This window comes from Haemaphysalis longicornis, unplaced genomic scaffold (genome assembly GCF_048455015.1).
Source record: "Haemaphysalis longicornis isolate Haplotype H1 unplaced genomic scaffold, Haemaphysalis longicornis Haplotype H1 scaffold_6, whole genome shotgun sequence".
Classification (NCBI taxonomy): Eukaryota; Metazoa; Arthropoda; class Arachnida; order Ixodida; family Ixodidae; genus Haemaphysalis; species Haemaphysalis longicornis.
In genome coordinates, this window is record NW_027526407.1 from 179,297,436 (window position 1) to 179,324,782 (window position 27,347).

Below are 27,347 nucleotides of genomic sequence, written 5' to 3' on the forward strand. Positions count from 1 at the left end.
CAATCCTGGTTCCCCGAGCGCGATTGAGGCTTCCAAACTCGCTCGGACAAAAGCGGTGATACGAACACGCTGAATAATATCACAGAAGATGACAACTTTCACTACTGCCACAAACTGTATCAAATAACGTGGCCCAAATATACTGGTGGTAACATTCATATAGTTACGTATACCTACGACCGCACAACATTTTCAGATGCCGGTCGCAAAGTAGATTTTTGGTACCATCTGGTATACTTGAGAACAACCGCTGCAATTTCCCAATCGGGGTTAAAACGTGATGTGTAGCAGCGGCGGTAAGTCAAGCGTGCTCGAAAAGTCACTCGCGGTTCGCTTCAATCCGGAGTGAAAGTGCTCGTGTTACAGTGGCATTAGACACGTCCCTTTGCTTTTAGGTGCGGAGCACCTTAGGACCGCACAATCTCCGTGCGTGTCCATGCGCATCATTTACTATCGCCAAAAATCACACAGCCACCGGAAGGATTCGAGAGTCTGTCCCGTAGACCAGACAGAGTTAGTGTCAGTCGTCTTACCCATTGGGCTGCCCCCGCGAGTTAGTACCCGAGAGTCAAACGGCTTACTCCATCGCTTGTAACGGTGCTGAGTACTTTAGGACCTCCCAATGTCCGTCCGCGTCCATCCGTGCGCACAACCCCATCAAGCAAAAATCAAGCGAACTTCGATTTGAGCCTTGAGTTTCAGTTTCATATAGGGAATAATCAAGGTGCAACTAAAGGGTCTAATCGAATGACGGTCGGGGCGCAAATCGGATGTTGCTCGGGGCACCACTTGGATGTCATTTCGAGTCCCCGTACTCCGCACCCTCGCCATCATCCACGAAGTGGAGATGCTGCCATTTTTTTTTCTGCTACGCTCGTCGCAGGTTCAGCACGATTGAGCTTTTGGGGCGCAGACGCACTGCTCGCAGTGGCGGAATAGGTGTAGGACGGTAAACTTTCGAGAGACTCCACACATTTCCCCGCACGGGGCACCTTGAGAAATCCTGGTGACGGTACTGGCGATACCGCGGACCCCGAGCCCCCCGACATAAGCTGTGCCCTACCGTGGTGACGTGTTTTTAAGGTGAAGGGTAGAAACCTCTAACGGTGGCCGTCGGAGCCTTGGTCAAGCTCCGGCCGATGGGCTCCCTGCCTGTCTACCAGGCAGGGAGCTTCGGGACCTCTTTGACTACCAGGGTAAGGTCAAAGAAGAAAGTACCCCCGTCTCCCTGCTTTCCAATGTATCACATGGTATTTTCCAAACACCCCCCCCCCCCCAAAACGTGATCGGCCCCCGAAAAGGGGCCGCACCGAAGTTTCTTTTCCTCCTTTGCAATCGATCGCTCTCCCAAAGCCTGATAATTTCTCGCGCTTTTTGATCATGGAATCTGTAGACAAGGCAAAGCCCATCACTTCCCAGTCAGTGTTTCTAATATCCAAGTTTCTTGAAAGCCTTATCGGAAAGTCGTACAAGGCTAAGAAACTCACAACGGGAGAAGTTTTGATAGAAGTAGAGAACAAACAACAATCATCCAACCTCCTCAAGCAAACGCGCATGGTAGATGTCGACATCAAGATCACGCCCCATCGCAGCCTCAATAGCTGCCAGGGCGTGATCTCTGATCGGGATCTAATGAATGACACTGAAGCAGATCTGCTCGAGGGCCTCCCAGATCAGGGCGTGACAGCGGTGAGGCGAATCACCATACGTCGAAATGATGAAATAATTCCAACCAAGCACATAATCTTGACACTTGACCGCTCTAACCTTCCTGAGTCGGTCAACGCAGGTTTCTTGAGATGTCCAATCCGACCCTACGTGCCGAACCCACACCCCTGTTTCAAGTATCAGTGGTTTGGGCACGGCACAACCTCTTGTCGTGGTAAATTGACGTGCGCAAAATGTGAAGCACATGATCATCTAACAGACAATTGCAAATCCGAGAACTTCACCTCTGCGAACTGTCAGGGACCACACGCTGCCTATTCTAGGAGCTGTGAAAAGTTCAAACAGGAAAATCAGATAATTGCCTTGAAAGTCAACAAAAACATCACCTTCCCAGATGCGCGGAAGAGGTTCGCCTCTTTCCCTCTGGGGAGGTACGCCGACGCAGCTCGCCGGGGGGCGGAGCTGCGTCTTGTTTCGGCGGGGACCCAGTACCGCGAGTCGAACTTGGTCCCGCCACCGCCCCCCCCCCCCCTGGGTTGCCTCTTGCAGCGCAACCTGCCTCCACAGCGCTAGCTGGGCCAGCAGCGGCTGTGGTGGCATCCACGTCCGTTGGGGATGCTGCTGCGCCCTCTGTTTCCTCCTCTCCACCGGCCCAAAGCACATGCGAGGGCCCGGAGGAGATGGAGCTGGAGGAAACCGCAGCATTTCCCACCTCCGCCGCACCGCCTGTGCTACCCGGGGCGTTCCTGACGCCCTCGGCGGTCGCGGCCAAAACGAAGGGCACCGCAAAGGGTGCCAGGTCCGGGGGGTTCAGTACGCCGGGTACCCCTTCGAAATCAGATGATGACTTGGATGTGGGACCCTTCCTGTCTGCTTCGCAGCGGAAGGAGCGGGTCCCTCCATCTAAACCTCCAGATGAGGTAAAGAAAACCCGTCCAAGAGTCCAAGCACCGAAAGACCCTACATAAACAGTCACACTCCAGTAGCTCTAATACATCATAATGGGAAGAGAAAATGTCGTTCAATGGAACTGCAGAGGCCTTCTAAATAATCTTGACGACGTGTATGAGATTCTGCATGCCAATCAGCCAAGTTTAATGTGTGTCCAGGAAACACATCTGAATTCCAAACACACAAATTTCTTGAATAGTTACCTGGTATACAGGAGAGACAGGCATTGCTGCACACACTCTTCTGGTGGTGTGGCCATAATCGTCCGGAAATCCTTAGCATGCCACCCTGTCACTTTAAACACTATCCTGGAGGCTGTAGCAATACGCTTAATAATATTTAATAGGTTGATAACGGTATGCTCCATATACATTCCTCCTGATGTTACACTTTCGAGCTCTGACTTCGAGGCGCTGGTTGACCAGCTGCCCGAACCATACATTCTAACAGGCGACCTTAACGCTCACAATTCTCTTTGGGGCTCTTCTCGTACGGATGCCCGAGGTCGCCTGATAGAGAGGTTTCTTACATCCTCTGGAGCATGCCTTTTGAACAATAAACAACCTACATACCATAACATAGGTCACAACACATACTCACATCTTGGCCTTGCTATTGGCTCTGCAATTCTCTTTCCATGTCTTGAGTGGGGTGTGGGCACGGACCCATATGGTAGTGACTATTTCCCCACTTCATTAACGTATATAGGTACAGGCCCGAGCTGTCCATCTTCCCATAAAAGGTTTAATGAAGCAAGAGCTAACTGGAATACATTTACAGAGACATCCAAACTACACCACACATTCATAGGACACCTACACGTTGAAGAAGCTACCCAACTGCTCACGGCGCACATCCTGGACGCCGCCGAAAAGTCCATTCCCCACGCCTCTGGTGCCCCGCGCAACCAGCGGAGGCCGTGGTGGAATGAGGACTGCAGGCGGGCGCGAGAGGCCCAGAACAAGGCGTGGGGTGTCCTTCGTCGGTACCCCACGTCGGGTAACCTCATTTTGTTCAAACGGGCCAAGGCGTTAGGAAAACGTGTGCGTCGTGAGGCAAAACGAGGGACTTGGCGTTCCTTCATAACATCCATAAACTCCTACACAGACACACGGAAAGTATGGACGAGAATACGCAAACTCAGAGGACAACAAACGCACAGCCTGCCTCTGGTCAGCACAACAGGGGACACATTCGAAGACCAGGCTGACACACTCACACAACACTTCCAACACGTTTCCAGTTCAGCACACTACACAAACACTTTCATGAAACACAAACAAATGGCCGAAAAGAAGCCGTTACATGACAATGACAGGTCAGCCACTTCTTATAACTCTGAGTTCACACTTCATGAGCTGAGGGGTGCTCTAAGCACGTGTAAACCCTCAGCTCCAGGCATAGACAACATTACATATACAATGATACAGAACTTACACACAGACACTCTTGTAACACTTCTTCACCTTTTCAATAAGATATGGCTTTCGGGGCACATTCCCAAGTCTTGGAGGGATGCCATAGTTGTAGCATTTTTGAAAGAAGGGAAGAACCCTTCTTCTCCCGCTAGCTATCGACCCATTGCCCTGACCAGCTGCCTGTGCAAGCTTCTCGAGAAGATGATAAACCGGAGGCTTGCGTACTTTTTGGAGTACAACGGTCTTCTTGAGAGCTGCCAGGCAGGCTTCAGGGCAGGAAGATCCACAAACGATCAACTTGTGGCACTGGAGTCATACATTAAGGATGCCTTCATTCACAAACAATTCTGTCTTACGGTGTTTTTTGACATAGAGAAGGCCTATGACACCGCATGGCGTTATGGCATACTTACTGACCTTAAGTCGTTCGGTGTCTCTGGTAACATGTTAAATACCGTTATTAGTTATTTGTCGGAGAGAACCTTTCGCGTCAGAGTTGGTTCTGCACTGTCAAAGGTACACGTGCAGGAAAATGGCGTGCCGCAAGGTGGAGTTCTAAGCTGCACTCTCTTCATAGTAACGATGAATTCCCTTGGGAAGGCACTGCCGCCTACAATTTCTTACTCTATGTATGTAGACGACGTGCAGATATCTTTTAAATCATGTAATATGTCAATATGCGAACGTCAAGTTCAGCTTGGTGTCAAGAAGCTTGCCGGCTGGGCAGACAAGAATGGGTTTAAATTGAATCCTGCAAAAAGCTCCTGCGTTGTGTTCTCCAGGAAGCGCGGGGTCCATCCGGACCCAGACTTTACTCTGAATGGCATGTCGCTTCCTGTGAACAAGGAGCACAAATTCTTAGGTGTTGTGTTTGACCAGAAACTCACATTCATTCCACACATCAAGAAACCTAAACATAAATGTCTGAAAACAATGAATATACTTAAGGTTCTCTCGCATCAATCGTATGGTTCCGACAAAGAACTCCTACTACGGCTCTATACTGCTTTGGTTGGGTCTCGTTTGGACTATGGCAGTGTAGTATATGGGTCGGCGAGTAAAACAGCATTGCAAATCCTTGACCCAGTACTACACTTGGGGCTACGGCTTGCGTCGGGTGCTTTTCGCACTAGCCCTGTCGAGAGTCTATATGTTGAATGTAATAAGTGGAGCCTTGAGAACCAACGAACGTACGTGGACTTGCTTTATGCTTTTAAAATTTCGTCGCTGAATAATCATCCTTTTTATCCTGTCTTTAACGTTACATCAACATCTTTGCTCTTTGTAAATCGCCCATCCGTTCCTCTGCCCTTTTCACTTACAGTGAGAGAGCGAACCTCGGATCTGAGCGCTTCGTTTTTAGATGTGTACAGGTCATCCTTTGCTAACAGTTTACCGCCTTGGCAAGTTCGCCCTGTGTCGTGCGACCTTTCCTTTATGAGACTTGACAAAAATCGTGTACCACGAGCTGCAATACTGCAGCACTTTCTCTCTTTGCAGTTTAAATACACATGTGCAGAATTTTATATTGACGCTTCTAAAACCTCCACTATGGTGTCGTGCGCTGCTCATGGTCCAAATTTCAATGCAGCCAGAACCATGAGCGTGCACACAACAATTTTTTTCAGCAGAAGCGTATGGAATTTTACTGATTGTACGACACATTCTTGAAAATCAAATTCCCAATTCCATCATCTATACAGATTCTTTGAGTGTTGTTCGACACACTGTCATCGCATACACCCCCCAAAAACCACATAGTTAATCTTGTATTTAACACTATCATGTCTGTGTATGCGCAGAAGCATCAGCTGCTCCTCTGCTGGGTCCCAGGACACGCTGGGATCGCTGGAAACGAGTTGGCAGACGAGAGGGCAGCTGCTGCTGCACTTAGGAACACTGTAGACATAATAACCATACCATATACAGACCTCAAGCCACACATAAGACAACACTTGCGTAGAACATGGCAAACACACTGGAGTGAACAGACAGACAACAAGTTACACGTTATAAAACCACGCTTGGAACCATACACCACTGACACACGCAACAGACACACAGAAGTCGCCTTGGGTAGGCTGCGGATAGGGCACACCCATGCAACGCACTCGTATCTGCTGACGGGATCTTCTAGACCCCAGTGCAGCAGGTGCGGAGAGGCCCTATCCGTAGTGCACATACTAATCACATGCAAGGCACTTCACACAACACGACACAAACACTTCAGAGAACTCTACAGACAACATATTCCCCTACATCCATCGTTTTCCCTGGGTGATGATGCCATTGTTTCCGTGAAACGTGTGTTTGAGTATTTGTCCGACGTCAAGTTTTTAAACCTCATTTCCTATCACGCATCATGAAATCTGGCCCTATACACCAGCCATGCTCATTGTCGTTTTGTGATTTTACTTTTGTTTTTGCTGATTTTACTTAGTGTTTAAGGTTTCATCCCTCATATATGACTATTGTTTTGGCGCTCTTTGCCCCAGTTGGCCTTGTGCCATAAACATCCAACCATCATCATCATCATCGACTCCACACATTTTCATAAGAAGCACCATCCCGCCAGGCCAATGTGGTTTCATACCGATGGATGAAGAGTACTGCAGCAGAAACCTTGACAGACCCAGGTGGTGAAACGTGCATCGTGCTTTATGGAGCACTTACCAACAGAAACTAATTTTTCTACGGGCAATCTTGGCAAAATACAAAAAGTCGTGTACCCATGATGGATGATAGGGTTCCTGTTACTTAAATACAATTTGTCTTTTTGATAAAACAATGAGATTTTAGACGGCGCTCGTGTGAGTCCCCTCTCATTCTGCGCCGTGTTTTTGTTTGCGCAGACTATCATGGGTATTTTCCAGTAACCCCCATTATGTCGCCTAGTGACGTTCTATAGTGCGCTTGAGGGCAGTGACTTGGATTATGACCTGACAAAAATTCTATTGTAATTTCTCTCTCAAAGTGCAACTTTTCGTCGATTGGTTGTGGGTTTTACGCACCGACGCTTCGCATGCGAGGAGGCCTGCCGTAGTGGGGGGCTCCGGATTTATTTTGACCACCGGGTGGTCTTTAACGTATGGTGAAATCTCGAGAGTGAACTTTTCGGCAGTAAGTCGTAACATTCGCTACCGCAAGGTATGAACAAATAATTTTGTCACAGAAATATTTCCAATCAGCAAAAAGCATACACGTGCTGGGACGTTCCACTCATTGGTAAAACTGTTTCTAAAAGCATTTATTCTGGTCAATGTGATCCAATATTATTACTCATTGAAGATCTGAATACAAGTACACCATGTGGAAGCAAACGTACAGGCCAGTTCTAGTACAATAAAAATGTCATTGTGAAGCCTCAAAGCAGCCTCTCCAAGGCTTGGATAATTGTCCGGCGCTCACCGTACAATTGCAGTGAATATACGTTAGCGTCCGTAATTGCCGCACAACAAGTATTTCCGCATCTTACTCTCACCATTATGCAAGCCTTCAATCACCTTTGCCGGAATAATGGTGTAATTTATTGCATAAACGTATTTTGTTTATTGCACAATTTATCGCATGAACCCATGGACCTTTTTTTATGTGTAGAACGAACCGCACTTCACAAGGCTTCAGAAGCCCTATGCGGGAAATACAAACCTTGCACAGGAACATTCAGGGCAGTTTTTTTTCAACGCTACTATAACCGTCCCCAGATATTGAACATACCACACGAGGTACCATTTGGGCGAGTTTGACTAGCAAATTCATAACCGTTCCTCAAAAAGCTACACTTAAGGTGAGCGCAGGTGTAATTTGTGTTTTCGAACGGTTTCCCCCCCATTCGACATTCGCAACCTTTCGCTACTCAAATGTCGACAGACGAAACCATTCCTACTTCGACATTTCGAGCAATATTCTGTGATTGGAAGTGGCTACAAAGATGCCAAGCCGAGCATGCTTAGAAAAATTCTTTGTGTATTCCCAAAGCAGCGCCGACGGGAGCATAGTAAGCGCTTTAGCATAAATGGGCGCTTCGGGCTGGTGAGGCAGAATTATTGCAGGGCTTTGCAATCTGCGCCGAACTAAGTTATCGAGAAGTGTTTCACAAATCATAAGGTTACACCGGCGCTGTTATATTGCTCCCTGCATTAATTTCTGAGCTCTCCATCCAACCAAGGCATTTTTTTGTCCTTAAGTAATTTTCGCTTCTGCCGTCCTTTTTACGAACGGGTGCGTCTGTAGACGACCATTTTATTATGTAGGCAATGTCTTCTACCGTGCTTCGTGCGCCTTCTTTGAGCTGCCCCGCCAGTGGTTGTAACATTTTTGCGACTTTGTTTTGTTTCCATGCTTCACTGGATTCTTGCATTCTTTTCTCTGGCGGCTGAATTTGATAGCTGCGGAACAGCGTAGTGCTCTACAACTAGGCCAACTTTACAAAAACAGAAAACAAATGTCTGCTTAGACGTATGCAATGCACCGCATGTTTTTCTTTATTTTAGGTAATAGTTGTACGACAAAGTGGAAAGCTGGCGGCTTTTGACACAAATTGCATTGCAAGACCTGGGCTGTTTGCCTGCTAATGTAATTACCTTCGTTTCGTATGCCATGCCTAATGCGGTCCTTATTCTCTCTTTGTAATTAAATGTGACGAAGGAGACAAGTGTACCGTTTGTGGAGAAGGCAGAAACAATCGTGAATAAAGAACGACAACCACTTTTTTACTGCACTATGGTTGGAATTAAAAACTTATGCACCCAGTTATGTTTCTAATATCAGCATATGTCAGTGCCACTTTATTATGTAAGCTTCAAACTCTTAGCGCTCAATATTGGGTTCAGGACTGCGTGACTAGGGGAAATTCGTTTAACAAATACAAATTTAAAATTGTCCTCGAGGAGATCGGAAGTTCTTGAAAGATTATATCCCGATCGATCTCACCGATTACTACAGATGGTTTGATGTACCATCTATTAAATCGGAAGTTGTTTGGAGATTTGATGCTGATCTCATGAATTACTAGAGCTGGTTCAAGTACCATTTGGAAATTGGAAGTTCTCTGAAGATCATTGCCGATCTCGCGAATTACTACAGTTGGTTTAATGTACAACCTAGAAAGTCGCAAGTTTTTTGAAAACTCGAAGCCGATCTCGCGAATTGCTAGGGTTGGGGTGATGTAACATCACCTAGTTTCAAGAAAATGGCATGTGTAGGTTGTACTGAGTTTGTCTTTACATAACGCAGCCAGTACAGAAAATGTATTTTTTTGCCAGAAACGTGTCTGTATTACGCCTAAAAGTAAAATATGCCTCATTTCTATATATAGAACAACACATGACATTCTGCAGCTGGCATGTGTAAACTAGGAGCCTGGAACTAACCCCATTCTCGCCTGCATTCTTAATCCTTTCCCAAATGTTTCAGCTAATGTCTGAACCAAGTACCCTTTCGGAAAATATTTCTCATTATCTCAGTCCATGATTTTTTGTTGAACGCAGAGAAAACCTAATTTAAATTATTGGCTAGTTTGTGGTGTGGGCAATTTATTTGTTTCGTACTAAATAAAATCTCCCTTTTTTGTACGTTAGTGGGATTCCGTAATACAATCCTCTCGATTTTTTAGGAAACAGGCGTATTAGTTTTTTTACCGTTTTCTTAGATGACATAAGCTTTCTTCAAACACAAATAACACCAATTGTGTCTCTCTCCTTGCTTGAGAAGATCGCAATGTCGATGTACAATTATGTCACAAGCTCACATTTACCACAATCAATAAACTAGGCGTTTTCTCGTAAGAAGGATACTTCACGGCAATACTCACTCGCTTCATTTATTTCGGTGGTTTGCACAAGCGATAGTAACAGGCCCTGTGTAAATCAAGCGCTCCATCCACTGGAACTTCGCACTCCCTGGCTTTAATACTGCCGCAACCCTACCAAAAATCACTATATATGGGATCTTACGGGGCCCATATATATGGCATTATTGGATATGGGTATATGGGGATACGGGGGAAACATGTAGGGCTTCTTTCATATAGGGATTTCTTATGGTGTCACTAGACCCACATATTTTACATCCCCACATAAAAAGCCCAAATAACTTTTGTTTCACTTGTTTACACGTGTGAACACAAATATTTTCTGGGGTGAGTGTGCTTGCCGCCTTTCGGGCTTCTCTTTGCATGGAAACAGTGGTGTTTCTGCTTTGTAAGGCATTTATTGCCACATTTGTGTACAAAAACACACGTGCAGAGCTGAATGATGAATAGGTTTATTGCAGAGATGCGCTTTCATTCAAGTCTTCAAGCATCTCTGCAATAAACCAGTTCATCTTCAAAAGTCGGGTTTTTGTCGGCACGTCGGTGTCCACTTGACCTATGAAGTGGTCGAATGCACCTGCAAGTGTACCATATGTTCACATTAATGTGGTAAGCTTAAATGCAATGAGGTGAAAACTGGTTAATATGCACTAAGCAAAAACAAGTATCCCAGCAAAGACACTCACTACCAACGGCGTGCAGCTTCCTCGGTGAGAGGGCAGGCTTCTTGGGCACCGTCCCCGGGTCCTTGCTGTTGATAAACCGGTGGCACGGTTCACTAGTCACGCTGCGACCACGAAGGTCCGCAAGCCTTCACACCGCCTTAGCTCCTTCATGAACAAAGAGTCTTTCTTTTTCGACTGAAGCCATTCCCACCGCTCTGTGGAAACAAAGACCTTGTTGCCAAGGTGAACCTGCAGGACAAAATATTTTGGTTTGCAAAGATACAAAGATAATGAAATCAATAAAAGGAAGTGTAGCGAGCCCAATTAAAGTAATTCATGCAGTTATCCTTAGAAGCAGTCGAACACGGCAGTAATAAAACTACAGTAATTAGGTTAATTTTTGCTGTAATGAGTAATGAAATGAATTACTTTTGAGTGTTGGTAATTTATTGATGTAATAAATTGCCGAAGGCCAGTAATTTCACGGAAATTACTTATTTCTTTGCAAATTCTTTTGGACTAGGATATAGCCTGTCCGGTTCCCTTACGGCAGAAAATTTGACCAAGTAGAGTCCTATTGCCAATGTAGTCTTGCTGTGGGCATTGGAACTCCACAAACGCGAAGGAAACAACACTTCAATGAGAGCTCTGTCCGCTTTCTCGTGCCTCTTCATTCCCTTTTCATGCGTCTTCCCTTGTGCATACTAAACAAGGTTTGACAAATTAAAATGAGGGGAATGAAGAGTAATGCGCGAGCAGCTTCGCGGTTCCATGGACACTTGACCATCATCGGAGAAGCAGTGATATAGACAATGCATGGTTCATGCAAAAGCTTACAAACTCAGAAAAGTGGGTCAGGGGAATGTCACGGTCGACCCCGGTTGCCCGCTCACGCAAACACAGAGGCGCGACAACAGTTATTTCTTTTTGCAGGGTGGCCGGCACGTGCGTGCGCACGGGAGCAGTAGTTGGTGGAGTGAATGGAGAGGGTACAGGGGTGCACAAGCACGTTTTAAACAAAATACTTTTACTGCATGCACAAGACGGAGAGATTACATGGGTACAGACAACTCTTGACGAGGAAAAAGAACCCATAATGTTTTTTTTATTTATTTATAATACCTCAAGGGCCCCAGTCAAGGGGTGTTACATGAGGGGGTAGACAGTTCACAAACAGATGATTTGTTCGATGGCTTCTTTGAAATTTGCGATGCTGGAGTGGTGCATGATGTCAGCAGGAAGATCGTTCCATTCTATTGATGTTTGCACAAAAAATGAAGAGTAATGAGCAGTGGTATGCGCACGGGGTGGATAAACCGGTTTGGAATGGCTAATAGGGCATGAAAGACGATGACCTGGAATGATAACATTGTTTAGGTGCAATGAATGATAAAATTTATGAAACAAACATGGATATCGGCGTTTACATAGATCGGTGACAACCAAACAAAAAACATTCCACAATTGGGGAATACAGAGACACAGAGGCTTACATCCTAACACTATACAAAACAACAACAACAAAAAAGAAAAAAAAACCTAGCTGGTCTGAAAGCTGTGCGCGACACAGGAAAAAACAGGAGGAGGCATGCGTGTTAACCGGCATTTATACAGCCGGTCGTGGTCTTAACGCTAGGCGTGGCTATAGGTTACCGCGAGCCCAACGACGGAAAGTCATGGCGAAGTCGAGTCGGTTTCGCAGGGGCAGCCGCTTACGTTTTTCGGTGTTCCGGGGTGCGATGTCTGGTCGGCCTTGATACTCACGACGACGAGGCGAACTCCTTCACGTTGAGGAGGCGTTGGTCGTTCTGCCACGGGACTACCGACGGACTTCGTCGCTAAAGCCGCGTCACTCCGGACCCTTCCCAGCGTCTGGCACCTTGAAAAATCTCCAGCCGACTGCCCTTAGCTCCCACTCTCACCCCGATAAAATTCGCCCGATCGCCCGCGGCGGTGCCGCGCCTTTGTCCCCCTTGTCCCGCACTTTTGTTTCCCTCTCTCCCTGGGCCCCGGCGACTCCGCCGCGTCCCCTCTTCGGAGCAGCGCCAACGAAAGGCAGGAGAAAGGAAAAATACAAACAAACGCGGGAAAAGCAGACGCGGTCACTCAGGTCTCGAAGCGCGACAATAATGGCCGTCCCCCGCTGAGGAAGCCGTCATTTCGGCCGCCCGAACGAAAAAATTGAGGGTCTGGCCGGCCGTTTGTGACAGTGAATCAGTGGTGTTGGGTGCACATATTGAATGCGCCGTCTGAGATATCATGATGAGAGTGAACAAAAACAAATGTAATTTAGTTCACAATTAATGCCCATGTAGCACATAAATTTTAATTTTTGTTAGAACATTTACAACCTTACGGGCCCGATCTGCAACAGTGTGGTAGCAACGTGGGTCTGTGAATAGCTTTATATCACTCACAGAAAGTCCCACAGAAGGCTGCATGGTGCCCCGTATGCCCCCACATGACTTCGTGAACCACATATAGCCCTGTATGGTGGTTGAAACAAGCCCATATAATTCGTATAGGGATAGATCCCTTATGGGACCGTATAATATATGCCCGTAAGAATCAACATAGAGATTTTATTTGGGCTCGTAAGAATTAATATGGGGTTAGACTTCTTATGGGTCCGTATCATATGTGCCCGTAAGATCCCATATGGAGATCTAATATGGGCCCATAAGAATTCATATGTGGTTAGACTTCTTATGGGTCCGCATCATATGGGCCAGTAAAAATTCGTATAGGTTTCTTACTTTATGAATTCTTACGAACCCGTATAAATTTTATGGGACCCATATAAAAATCATATGGCTTTTTTTGATTGGGAACGCTTGGCCACCTAATGATGTTTATTTTTGTGCCTTTGACAAACGCCCGCGTTAGGCTTTTTTCTAGTTTAGCTTTTGTACATTGTCAAAAGGCGACGTTCCTCTTAACTACTCTGATTTCTCTGAGAAAGCCTACTTTCTTTAAAGGCGGTATACGATATCTTAGTCCTGTACATTCATCTTCAAAGTGCACTGCACTGTGCCTAACTATGATTCCTAGTTTCTGGGCAGGTTGTATATCTGGATTTATTGTTGGGTTTAATACGTCAACGCTACAGAGGTGATGAGGCGCACCGTAGCGGAGGGCCCTAGAAAAACTTTCACCGACTCGGGATCTTAGCATCTGCTGAAATCTCAAACACAGTGGCGATTATCTTTTCGTGCCATGAGAAAAGCGGCCGCTGCGGCCAGGAATCGAACCCGCGTCTTTAGGTTCTATATCTTGAAAAAGCCGGTGTCGGACTTTCGCACTTTTCTTATATGGTAAGTTTTTCATTATATCACAATATTCTATTTTATTCAACTGTGTTTTACAATATTTAAATGCACGTACACATATTTTGTACTTATTTAAATGTGCGCGCTTTATTATATATACTTAAGTTCGGTTTATATCAGAGCGCTTAAAGGGACACTAAAGGCTGAATAAAATTTTATTTTATCTGAAAGATCTTAGGTTTCGGAGCTGTCTCGGCTTTTATTCGACGAGAAAAGATATGTCATGTGCTAAGAAATAAGAAAAACTGGCCTTTATCTCACCCGCTTCCCTTTCATTTTTTCTTGACGTAGCCTTGGCGTCACAAAATAGGTCTGAAACCCCGGCGGCGTGCCCACTCTGGGAACGCGAACAAACAGTTTGCGGCTGCCACACCGTGCGGTGGCGCACGAGTCTACTACGGCAACGTTTCTTTGTCCAAGGAGGCTGGCTTGAACTGATTTTCACGGACGGAATGAGAAACGCGCTTAGATGCTCGAGCGGCCGGTGTCGCCGCATCCTCCTGCGTCGCAGACTCCGTCAAGCCGGTTGCGAGCCTGGAGGGCTGCGGTGAAGCCCCTTTTGCAGCAACCATCGCGTTATGAATATCAAGCGCGGCGTCCTGAGCTCCCGGCAGGCGCTGTTTGGCTGGTACCTTTTCATCACCTATTCTTGCGATTACATCGATGCCACATTATATTCGCTCGCGCAGCGTGAACCTAGAAAGAAATAATCCCTGTTCAAGGAAGCGGTGTCCAGCAGTCGTCGTCGGCTGTGCAGAGCGACGCGAGATTTACAGATCATCAACGGCGGCTCGAAGTGAACGCGCGGATTGGTAACCTATCTACTCGCAGTAAGGTTATTTCGCGGAAGATTATGTTCGCCCCTGCAAACCATACCGAAAGACGCATTCTAAACAAAGCGTTAATTCTCTTCTAACTCCTCCTCAACGGCACGCGGAGAACACGAGACGGGAAGCTCGGAAGACTCTATTAGCCGCCTGCCATGCGTTTTGTCCCGTGTTGCTTTTCCCGATTCTGTTCAAGGGACTTTAGCTGCTTTCTGGCGGGTATATTTCTTGCAAAGGCTGGGGTGCTCACAGTAGTAGGATATTGAGTTCGCTAATAGCGCACCAATCCATTTCCAAAATGAAAGTGAAAGCATGAAAGCTGACGGAATATATAGAAAAGCAGCCTGCTTCTCCACGTATAAAAGCTGTATTTGAGATACAATGAGCTTACAGAAAGTTTTATTCACATCTATTTCTCATGCTACACCACGCAATAACTGGTTATTTGAGTAAAGCATCTATAGATGCTTCTCCAATGCGTTGCTGCCGTTCGCTACGTTTGTGACGTCACGAACCGAGGTACCCAAACGCGTACGGGGCGTCGTCCCCTCTTCAAGCTTCTGGCATTTTCAGTCTTATTAAACAACTGCTAGTTGCTAGAGGGGTGTATTTAGTTTCTCAGCCCCATAATCTATCGATACATGCATATTGCTTTCGCCCTTGTAAAACTGGCACAGAGAAGGCTTTGGCATTATTACACTTCCTTAGAGAATTGGGTAGGGATTCGCTCCGGCGTACCCACCTTTATTGTCCCAGTTTAAAATAAATTATTTGTTCCAACTAGAATTGTAATGGAGCTGCCGCCATTTTTCTCTGCCGGCCCGTACGGCTCTTCAATAAGTACCACGAAGTATTCGTGACAAAAAATGTAAATGGAGAAACTAAATTTCGCCCCGATATTTTTATCTGTTGTTTCACTATACGTTTTTCTTACATTGTAGCCTTTATTAGGTTGTTTGTTTCATGTACGTGATATTTTAAACCTTCAGCTTCGTTCAAATACTGAGAGAGGTAACCTAGACATTGTAGAGCACGTCGAGACGACGTTTTTACACATTCGTTTGGCGAAATCTTCTGGATATTTTTTTTCATGATATGAAGAAACGTATTTGGAAAATCATTTCATCTTTCCGAGTGAGTGTTAACCCACCGCACACAACACTTATTTCGTAACACTATGAAGGCATAGGGAATTGCGTACAGGCGCGGTGAAATATCAAAGGCAGTGAATGCGGTGAGGGGGCTAAAGAGAGGCTTAAAATCTTTGTTTGACGTGTCAGTTATTAAACTCATTTGTTGTGTAATCTTCTATAGAAGCCGTTTTCGCCTAAGTTCTCAACTTTTGTGCCCGAAATTGCGTCTACAGGGAGCGTTCATATAGTTTAACTTTGTTGAATTACAAAAGAACACAAACATTCATGGCCATGAGTGAAATCTCTGCATTCGGTCTGTAAAAGTAGGCGAAACCAGAATAACTGATGTATCAGCAATTTCACTGTAAAATTCAAACGTGCTCACATCAGCTCTGTTCCCTTCACTGCCGCCTTAAATCAAAGCGCTTAATCAGCTCTTTTTGTAACAGCAGAGCTTTTTTAAGCCAACTACCGTACAAAAAAACTGGACGCCTCAAAAAAGCAATGTCGTTATTGAGGTTCCTGGAATCCAATTCGTGACCTTTACGCCATAAATCCGGCAACCTAACCACTGGGATATCCTAAAGCCCCGAGGGTTGTGGGTTAGCAGCAGTGGGAAGCAATACAATATGGGTTACCAATTGGGAAAAAGAAAACAAAAAACCCTTCCCGTGGAAAGAATCAATCCTGGGTTCCGCGGGTTAGATAACCAGCGGGTATCCGATAGAGCTATCGTGATATTCCGGGAGCATAGCAGTTCCTTTAAGTTTATAGAACAGCCATTAGCTTTAGACTTGGCCGGTGGTTCTAGTGCATGCAAATGCGGTCTCATTTGGGAGATATGTGAAAGCCTGCGGACTAAACGATCCCGGCCTACAGTCATGCAGAACTATAAGCGGCCAGAGCAGAAATAAATGTTGGCTGATGACATATGAAAAGAACCTTGGTGCCTTACTAAGTAACCTGTAAGCAAAGTTAGGTTGTCTCAACGGGCCATAACACAAATATAATTCAGAGCTACACTTCGAGGATGGAAACGAGCTTCCTTTTTCAGAGAGCCAACTAGAGTATAAAAAACAACACTTCAAACATGGAAAAAGAGGACTTGGGCTGGCCACCTAGGTAGGGAAAATGACAATCGGTAGACTACCAGAGTGACACAGAGAAGACATAGAGCCCGGTTTAGAAAAAGATGAAAGCAAATTGGTGGTCGTTGGTGTTTAATGGCGCAAGGCCAACAAGGGAAAGATCGCCAGAGAAGAATGTATTTAATGGTTGATGAGACTGTAAAGAGTAAAACCTGTGTGTAGAAGTAAAAGTGACGCAATACAAGGAGATGGCTGGTGTATAGGGCCAGGATGATCAGACGTGATATGGCAAGGGCTAAAAAAATATTATCTCAGCTGAAAACTTTAGAACACCTTGACCAGAAAACTGGTTCGTCGGCCAAAAAGTGTGATGGGTGCAGTTGAATGTGTCGTCTGTATAATTCAGGGAACTGTTTGTGTAGTGTTTTTTCAAGTGCCTTGCATGTGATTAGTATGTGTACTACGGATGGGACCCTTCCACACTCTCTACAAATAGGTCGTGAACATCCAGCGAGCAGGTGGGAGTGCGTTAGATGTGTGTGGCCCATCCGCAGCCTGTCCAGAGCGACTTCAGTGTATCTGTTTTGTGAGTCAGTTGTGAAGCATCCGAAGTATGGTTTTATTACGTGTAGTTGGTTGTCTGTTGATGAAGGCAAATTACTCTATGGAGGGATGCAATAATGAAAACCGGAGGCACGGAATGTACTCGTGCGGGCGGAACAGGAGCGGCTGACGGTCGATGGGATAGGCCTTCTTTCTGGCCTAGTCGGCCGATACTGATGATCCAACAGCTGTCTCTCGGTCAAAGGTAGAGGGGCATAGCGCAGCTGCTGCTCCAGCCTTGGATCACTAATGCAAACTGCGCAAATCATCTAAATAAGTAGAGCTGTTTAGGCCGAACCACATCAGCCTAGCGTATTGAAAGAACCCCTGGCTCACCTTACTGCCCGGCGTCACCGGTATAAGGAGCAGGGCGCGAACTTTGCGCAAAGGTTTTAGCAAAAAATACCGAGCTCACGTGAGCGCGTGCCTCGCGGAGACCACCCGGTGTCGTCCAGGCTTCCTGTTTGGCCTAATAAAGACGATAGTCTTCCTTTGGCTACGTCAAAAGCAGAAAGTTCGATCGAAAAGAGAATTTATTAAAACTAGTTACAACTAGGACCCGCTGTAGTTAGTTACTACACGGGTCGACAGGGCACAGTGTTTACGCAATGTGCTACAGAGGAAACGAACTGAACATCACACAAGTTCACAAAAAAGAACGTCCACCGGGCCTAAGGTTCTCTGCATTAATGCTGTCTGTGACTCGTTTCAGCCACACGGGCAAAGTGTAGCAGAAGCTGCGCAGGAGTCTTATATACTCAAAGCCAAATCTACACGTCTGATTCCGGTGTTAACTTTCATACTTGTGAACATTGTTGAACAAGAGCAAGACATTAAGCATATATAATGCAGAGAATCACTACATAAGTGATATTTTCAGTGTTCCTTTATTTAAAAAAATCATGGATGATGAATATTGCCATAGCATACGAACTACTGCAAAAACGGCATAAACTGTCGCTTTCTCTTGCCCGGCTACTATAGTTTTTTGCATCATTTAAGAAAGCACACTGCAACAGCAATCAAAGGTTCCACTAAATAGGTTGCATGTTCCGCTTGTAACCCTGGTAGATCAAGGTAGCCTGGTTCTGTAAACGTTGTAGTAGGGTGCCTCTATTCAAGCGCGTATCCGCCGTACGGCAGCGCTGGCATCGATCCACCCGGCTCGGAGCAGTGAAACGCGGTAAATTTAAATTGTCATGAGCAAATTTATAGCTTGTAATCTTGGAAGAAATGAGACAGGAGAGGAATAGCGTGAGAGGTGAGCGGGAAAGAGAAGGGAGGCATATGCTTCGCAGGAGCGCCAGTGGACTATCGTCTTTCGTCGACATTTGGAACGAAAGGAGCAGATACGCGGCCATTATGTCACATTAGGAGCATCCACCTTCGTGTCTGTCGTCGTGTAACGACCTGTGCACCACGGGTCCGCCGAGCTGAAGGCGATGACGACGAATCTGAAGTCATCCCATCAGAATCCGCGCGGGGACATGGCCACCGGACTAGCTGAAGACGAAGTGGTACTCTTCCAAGGCGAGTACGCGCTACAAGAGGATTTACCGTACGTGGTTTTGCCGGCGGCCGACGACCACGAAAAGGATGCCGATGATTGCTACTAAATAAAATGCTGGAGATGCTTTAATGGCATGCGCACTACTTTGCGTTCAAATGGGCTTTGGAGTGCTGGGGTCCAGCTGCTCCCTCTCTCCTTGGGTCCGCTCTCAGTGTGCGGAGGAGTGAGGTCGATATCCATCTCTGCGGTTTATCCAGCCTTGCACCAGCAGTACACAATTTGCATTTTTTTTTGCAAATAGAAATAACCGTTCTTTTTGGTTGCGCATTTGAGTGAGCAGTAACTACGATAACCATGGTCAACTTAGCGCCGGTTTTGCATGATTGGGTTTGATGACGTAGCTGACAAAAAAGCGAGCGCGGTCACATTGGCATAGGTGACATCTTCGAATGTAACCACGATTTCTAAAGAACACCATGTGAGAAGAAACCCACCGCGGTGGCTCAGTGGTTAAGGCGTTGTGCTGCTGAGCACAAGGGCGTGTGTTCGGTTCCCAGTCGTGCCGGGCGCTTTTCTGTTGGAGTCGGAAAGCAGAAACGCCCGTATGTTCGAGATTTTGGCGCGCGTAAAGGATCCCCGGGAGGTCTAAATTAATCCGGAGCCCTCCAGTACGGTGCGCCTCATCGCCTGAGTTGCGTTGGCACGTTAAACCTTGCAATCAATCAATCAATCAATCAATCAATCAATCAATCAATCAATCAATCAATCAATCAATCAATCAATCAATCAATCAATCAATCAATCAATCAATCAATCAATCAATCAATCAATCGATCAATCAATAAATCAACCATTCAATCAATCGATCAATCATTCAATCAATCAATCAATCAATCAATCAATCAATCAACCAGGTATGAAGGAAATATTGGTACAAGTATTTCGCTGGTGGTGAACCGTAAAAGGAATTGTCACAAAAATTGTCATTTGAGCAGAATTAGCGAAGCCATACCTCACTAAAGATAATGCTGTAAGGCACAAAACATATAGGTGTTCTGCAAATGAACTCAAAAATGTCGGTTTCCTAGCAAAGATTCTTGAAAATGTATTACTTGGGCGTTCAATCGGCGCAAAGCGTGTATAGGAGATAATTGTTTTAAAAATGAGGATGATTTCGGAGTATCTATTAAATTCTGTAATAGTCTGATTACAATCGTAGTGCCAGAACTCCATCGTTGACACCACATTAAACGATTTTCGTTGAAGCTCCAGGCCAATCTTCCAGGAACAATTGTGGAGTTAATAACGGGCAAAGTAGATTATTTCAATCGAATATTCAGATCACAACCATAGGCTAATTTCTATACCAGGTTTAAGAACTGACAAAATGCCGTTCAGAATACAGGGCTATATACGCTTTGCCAGGCGAGGGAAGTGAAAAATTACTGAATTCGTTTGGCCTGATTCTGCAGCTTAAATGCTACCCACGACAATTCATCAGTGTATGTTCTAATCCGCATAAAATTACGTTTGTTTTAGTGGCGAATCCCCTTAGGGGTATCGGGCGGACGTTTCCTCCTGTCGTCGTCGTCAGCATCTGGTTTTGCAAGCCTCTCGATACCACGTAACACATTGTAAACGAAAATTGTATTCTGCCAAAAAACCGGCTGTAATTATTTAACATGATTTAAACGTTTGTGGAACGCTGCCTGTCTGCTTCAGCAATTGTGAAGCACCAGCAGAAACTGTTTGTAGGCGGGCTGTAATTTGTGCTACACTCAATTATCCTCCCCGCTCTCGACGCTAAGCCTGATAAGGTAGAGCGGGCAGTGAGAGGAAGGAAAGGCATACTTCCTTGGTGCCGTAGCCTTGTTAATAACCGAGGACGATCCCCCTGGGCGAGGTGCAGCCATTGCGCTAGCACTCGCGTTGACCCCTTCCACTGCCACGAACGGCGGCAGATGAAGCATGGAAATTGCAAAATCTAGTTCAAAGCAAGAGAGGGCACCACGGACTCTGCAAGCACGCGATTGCTGTTCTCATCGGCAATTCTCTGGCATTTAAACAGCGTGCGCCGTGCGGCAAGAGAAAGACCTACAGTCTCTGAATACACTGATACACTGCATGCTTTGCTCCTCCCACGCTTTCACTTTTGTGAAAATGTCGCGGGGTTCGTGTAGTTCTTTTTTACCCCTTCTTATTACCTTTTTGAAGCAAAGCTTTCTACCTCTACGAGCCAACTGTTTCTTCGTGGCGTGCGGGATGAGAAACTCCCAACGCGGCTTGCGACGCAGATGGCGCTTTTTACTAACGGAGCGCAGTGTAGATGGCGCGACGACAGGGCGCTATTACCCAGCGATCCCCCTGCTCACCCTGGCGTTCGCGTCGGCGGGACCCTTCCAAGAGCTTCGTCGTCTGTTTTAGCTACGGTGTTGGGCCTGTTTTGGCAACGACTTGTGCCCATTGCGCGCTTACTTCACACGGCTCGAATAACGTGTTCGACAGCACCTCCGAATTAACCCGGGAACGACGAAATTAGGTGGTCGTACGGCAAAGATACGTTAAGGATTAGTTTGCAGGGCGGGAAAACAAAATGCAGACACCACCTGCGCACATCTGGCCGCTAGAGAAACGCCACCGTTGGCGCAGTGCTTGTCACGAATGGGATTGCGTTTTCTAAATTGCTGAATGCCACTTCCGTTGTGTTTTAACTGGTATTACAAAAAAAAGAACGGAGCAACTGGTCCTGATAAAAAGCGATTATAAAAGTTGTGTCAGTTTTGCCGCAATTCTCAAACCTAAGAAACTACTTATTTTGAATATGTATAGGTGGGAATCACTAAACTACCATGCCTAATTGTTTCGGTGCCTCCGCTTTTGTCGGGCGGTGGTGTAGCCCCGAGCCAGCGCATTAGCATGGCTAAATTCCGCTGTCTCACTCTTCAAAAGACGCTCCCCTCCGTTTTCTTTCTTCCGACGCACGGCCGGGCTACAGCGGTGGCATCCGCCTCTCGAGCCCGGCCATGGCCAACGCTGCTGATTGATTGTAGGGTTTAAGGCGCCGACGCAACGCAGGCGATGAGGCACGCCGTAGTGGAGGGCCCCGGATTAATTTTGACCACCTGGGGATCTTTTACGTTCGCCGAAATCTCGTACACACGGGCGTTTTTGCTTTTCGCCTCCACCAGAAAAGGCCAACGCTGCTGCGTTCGGGACGGCACTCCTGCGAATCCCTGGTAATGGCAGGCAGAATCTCTGGTTTCACTCTTTTTAAAGCCACGTGTGTGCATTCAAGTGACGTCCCACGGGCAATTGTTGTGGGTGTCGGTAAATGCTTAGCCTTCCAACCACCGTTATGCGTGGATTTGAGGGAATTTGTTTTCAAACCCTTTAGAAATAGCTGAGACGTTTAGTGTGTTAAAATGTCAAGAAATGCCCCTCCTTTGGGCCAATTTTCGTAGGGTGTGTTGCGTGGTTAGTTGGAACGGCTATATAGCGCTTGCTTTCAAATGTTATAGTCGGTGCTTCGGTTCAGCTTACGGGCTGAGCATGCGATAAGAACGTACTAAGTGTATATGTGCATTGCGGGACTCGCGAGGTTTGAATATCATCAGCGGAGTTCGAAGCAGCTTCAGATAGTTGTTCTGCGTGAGACATGATGTCTGCGCCTGCAGCGGCAGTCGGGAGCTGGTAGAATGCACCGTATCATATACTGTGATTGTATTTGATTCAGTGCGGGAAGTACAGAGGCGTTAAACACCAGAAATTGGTGGCCGGGAACTGAGAAATTTGCATCCACTCTGCACCCTTGACATGCTTTACCTACTTAGAAAGTAACACATAGCATTCCATGGGCATTATAAACGCTTTGTAAGGCAGCTAGCGATTCCCGTTATATCAAATCTCCAACACATTTATTTATTTATTTATTTATTTATTTCACTTACTCTCAATCGCCGAAGCATTGTAGAGAGGAGTGGTTTACAGAGTACACACAAAAAAAGACAGATGCGGCCAATTACACAAAATCTCTTAAATTGGCCAACTATACGTGGTCGTGACATAAATACCATAATCAAGAACAATTAGTTCACATCAATATATCACATCACAACATATATTCACAACAAAAAGGCATAAATCAAAATATATGCACATCGCAAAGGAAGAAAAAGAAAATAGGAACGGAAGGTGGCAATGTTTCATGTCAAAGACACAAGCATTAACACCGAGTGGTATATGCTGAACAAAGCATACAAAATAAAAGATAATTGCAGATACAAGGGCAACTGTGCGCCAGCACTATAAGAAACAAATTATGATTGGTCATCTTGAACCAAATAGGCATATAACGAGCTTCGAAAAAGTGTGTGGTCTGTTATGGATGCTATATCTGCAGGAAGGCGGTTCCAATCATTTGATGTGCAGGGTAGGAATGAGTGAAAAAATGTGTTGGTTTGACAATGAGTGATTCCAACTTTGTGCATGTGATCAATACGGGACGAACGATAGAATGGTGGCGGTATAAGCAAGCTGCGCAGCAAGTTATGATTGTATACTTTGTGGAACAGGCAAAGACGAAAATATCTTCTGCGCAGGGTCAGGAGAGGCAAAGATAAACTGGACTTCATTGATGAAACACTGGCTGCTCGTTGATAGTTCGACAATATAAAACGCACTGCGTTGTTTTGCACTAGCTCTAGAGACTGAATTAAGTTAGCTTGGCTCGGATCCCAAATAGATGCAGCGTATTCTAATTTCGAGCGTATTAAAGTTCGGTAAAGTGTTAACTTTAGGGAGACAGGAGCTTGGCTGAAATTTCGTCGTAAATAGCCCAGCATGCGATTAGCGTTTGATGTGATGGAGTCAATGTGCAATTTCCAGGTTAGGTCTGATGATAAGGTGACGCCGAGATAACGATAGGATGATACGTTTTCTAGTGGCACATCAGTAAGTGTGTAAAAAGGTGAACATACGTCACGCCGAGAAATACGCATAACCTTGCATTTTAGGGGGTTAAGCACCATTTTCCATGTTTCGCACCATGTCACAATTTTGTTCAAGTCAGACTGCAGTTCGTAATTGTCGTCGTCACACCTGATTTGACGATAAATGACGCAATCGTCTGCGTATAGATGCATTGAAGAAGACACATGGTTAGATAGATCATTAATATATATTAAAAATAGTAAGGGACCTAGAACTGAACCTTGAGGCACACCAGATGTTACCTCATTAAGTTGGGAGTCGAAACCATTTAGCGTGACATATTGAGAACGGTTGTTAAGAAAATGTTCTAACCATAGCAGTAACTGGGGATCGAGGTTGAGGGCGGCAAGTTTAGTCATTAGTAAAACGTGGTTCACCTTATCAAAGGCCTTGGCAAAATCCAGGAAAATACAGTCAACCAAAGAATTGCTATCAAGATAGGTATGGAGCGAGTGAGTAAAGTGAAGTAACTGTGTTTCGCATGAGAAAGAACGCCTAAATCCATGTTGTGCGGAATTGAAAAAACAATTAAACTCAAGAAAATTACAAATGTGCGAATATAGGACGTGCTCCATAATTTTGCAGGGAATGCTTGTCAATGAAATTGGCCTGTAGTTTAGAGGTGAATGTCTGTTTCCTGATTCATGCAGCGGGACGACCTTGCCAATCTTCCAGTCTCGTGGTAAAATTCCGCTATTTAGGGACTGCTGGAAAATCTTTGCCAGAAAAATGGATGAGTAGTTTTTAGTTTGCTTCAGAAACTTTGCGTTAATTCCGTCTATTCCGCATGAAGATGTCAATTTCAATGAATCAATGATCTTTACAATTCCAACAGACTCAAACACAACAGGAGACATGGCACAAAAGCTACTCGGAACAAGATCTGGTATAGAGCTTAGAACGGCTGAACAAAAATTATGAACAAAAACGTTGTTTAACACGGAAACACACTTCGCGGGAGGTACAGGCTCGCCTGTATCATCGAAAAGTACAATATCATGGTTTTCTTTAGTATTAACGATGCTCCAAAACTTTTTCGGGTTCGTACGAAGAATATCCGGCAAGGTGTTGTTCAAAAAGTGCCGTCTGGCGTGTTGTACTGAGCTAGTGTATTCTGTTTGAGCAGAAAAATATGACGCCCAGCGATCACTAGTGTTGTGAAATTTCGCATTGCGGAATAGCCGCTTCTTTTTGTTTAACAAACGAGTAAGTGTCCTATTGTACCACGGGGATCTTCCATCAGAGCGAATACGCCTCAGGGGAACATGCGCATTGGTAAGCTCGGTTATTTTTCCAAGGAATAAGTTCCAGTTTTCTTGCACGCTACGGTCATCAAACCGTTCTAGATACGTGTCCAGATAGGAGCCGAGATTCAGATTAATGACGTCGAAGTCAGCCTTACTATAATCACGAATCAGTTTAAGCTTTTGTTGAAGGCGTTTGAAGGAGAATTGAAGATTGAAATGCAATACTGAGTGATCACTAATACCTGGAAGATAACTAATGCTCGATACGAAGTCAGGGTGAGTCGACAAGATTAAATCAAGAGTGTTTGCGGTATTGCCACTAAGTCTAGTCGGCTCTTTAACAAGTTGAGTAAAATTAAAGCAGGCACAGAGGTCTAAGAAACTCTGAGATTGGGAAGAAAATGGTTTAAGGGTAGGGAAAGAATTTGACCAGTCAATGTTCGGAAAGTTAAAATCTCCTAGCAAAATTATAGGTAACGAAGGGTATCGGCAAACGATAGCATTTAGTACGTCGTGCAATTCCTCCACGAAAGTAGAGGGAGCGGAGGGGGGTCGATAGCAGGCTATCACAACTATTCTTGTATTGCCGAACGTGGTGCATACGCAGACAATCTCGAGATCGGTAACAAGGGGTATGGGAAAAGAAGGAATATTTTGCGATACTGCTATCAAGGTTCCACCTCCATGCCGGCCATCTCGGTCGCAGCGGTAAAGATTGTATCGTTTATCCACTTGAAAAATTTCTGCATTTCTTATCTTTGCGTTAAGCCATGTCTCGGTTAGTATAATTAAATCAGCATCACTAGAGGATATTAGGGCATTCAGCTGATCCCGTTTATTCATGACGCTTCTTACGTTACAAAAAATCACTGGAAGGTAATTGGAAGTTTCACGTTGACCACATCCTCTCGCTAATTGTTATGTGTTTGGTGGATGGGTGTTTTCAGGCAATGCCAGCTCATTTGCGCCTGCACGTGAGGTAGAGGTTTGGACATCGGAAGTACTGGTATTTCGGTTGTTCGATAAACCACTTTGCCGAGAAGGACTGCTACGTGCAATCTGCTGCACTTCGTCAGTTAGGGCATCGTAAATGTAAGTGGCATTATTCACGTGCAGCTTATCATATCGTAGTTTGAAAGCGGGGGAGTGCGGGAGGGACTTCGCGAATTCAGTTAACTTTTTTCGAGCGTGTCTTGTCGTTAAGCAAAAATCTTCAGCGATTGAGATGCCGGTGCCTTTTAGTTTCGCGCGTTGCACCAGTATCGCTTGTTTCGTCTTAAAGCTTCTAAATTGAGCGATTACAGGTCTACAACGACCATCCTGATAAGTACCTGACAAGCGATGAGCGCGCTCAATTTCATCGGTTGTTAAGCTAGGATCAATGTACTGCGCAACAGCAGCCATAACTTTGGCTTCTGTCTCGTTCCATTTTTCATTGCTATCACTTAAGCCATGAAATACCAGATTATTACGGCGACTCCTATCTTCCATGTCGTCCAGACGTGACCGCAGCGTTTCGTTAGCAGTAGTAATGCCACTGATCGATTCTCGCGTAGCTTGTAAAGCATGTTCAATTGTGCCAATAGATTCCGTTCTGGCCTCAAGTGCGGTGAGTCTTTCAGTGATTGCTACCAGTTTTGATTCCACAGACTCTTGGGCAGCTTTGACTTCGTTTACGGCTTTCAGCAAGTCAGCTTGCCCACCAGTAAGAACGCCTGACTGGAGTTTTAAATCGCGTAAATGCTGCAAGATTTCCTTTTGCCATTCGGAATCGCTGGCGAGAGGGATCGTGGGTTCTTTAGAGGGTGCTTCAACGGTTTCGTCAGTGCGTTCTTTAGACTTCTTAAGAGGGCCGGGGTTACGCTCCACATCCCCGCAACACAAAAGCAACATGCCAAAAACATCAATGCAATCATCAAACAAGTTGCAAACAACGTGTGGGCATGGAAACAGCAATAAGTTGCGGTTACTTGTACGCTTGGCGTACAGCGAGTAACTATTACACACCTGAACAAATTGCAGAAACGGAGCGTTAGCCATCGGATGCGCAGCGCCGCTTCCATGCCCACTGAAGTAGCGCTGGTCGTCGATGCTTCTTATATTCGGC

General features: G+C 45.6%; 1 protein-coding gene across 1 annotated transcript in view; it reads right to left on the bottom strand.

Moving 5' to 3' along the window:
• Window positions 1-27,280, bottom strand: part of LOC144143388 (uncharacterized) — a 47,453-nt gene extending 20,173 nt beyond the window's left edge. The window contains exon 1 of the mRNA XM_077675150.1: window positions 26,572-27,280. Within this exon, the coding sequence (XP_077531276.1) occupies window positions 26,572-27,280 (709 nt within the window). The remainder of the gene's footprint in view (window positions 1-26,571) is intronic.
• Between the last annotated feature and the right edge of the window lie 67 nt (window positions 27,281-27,347).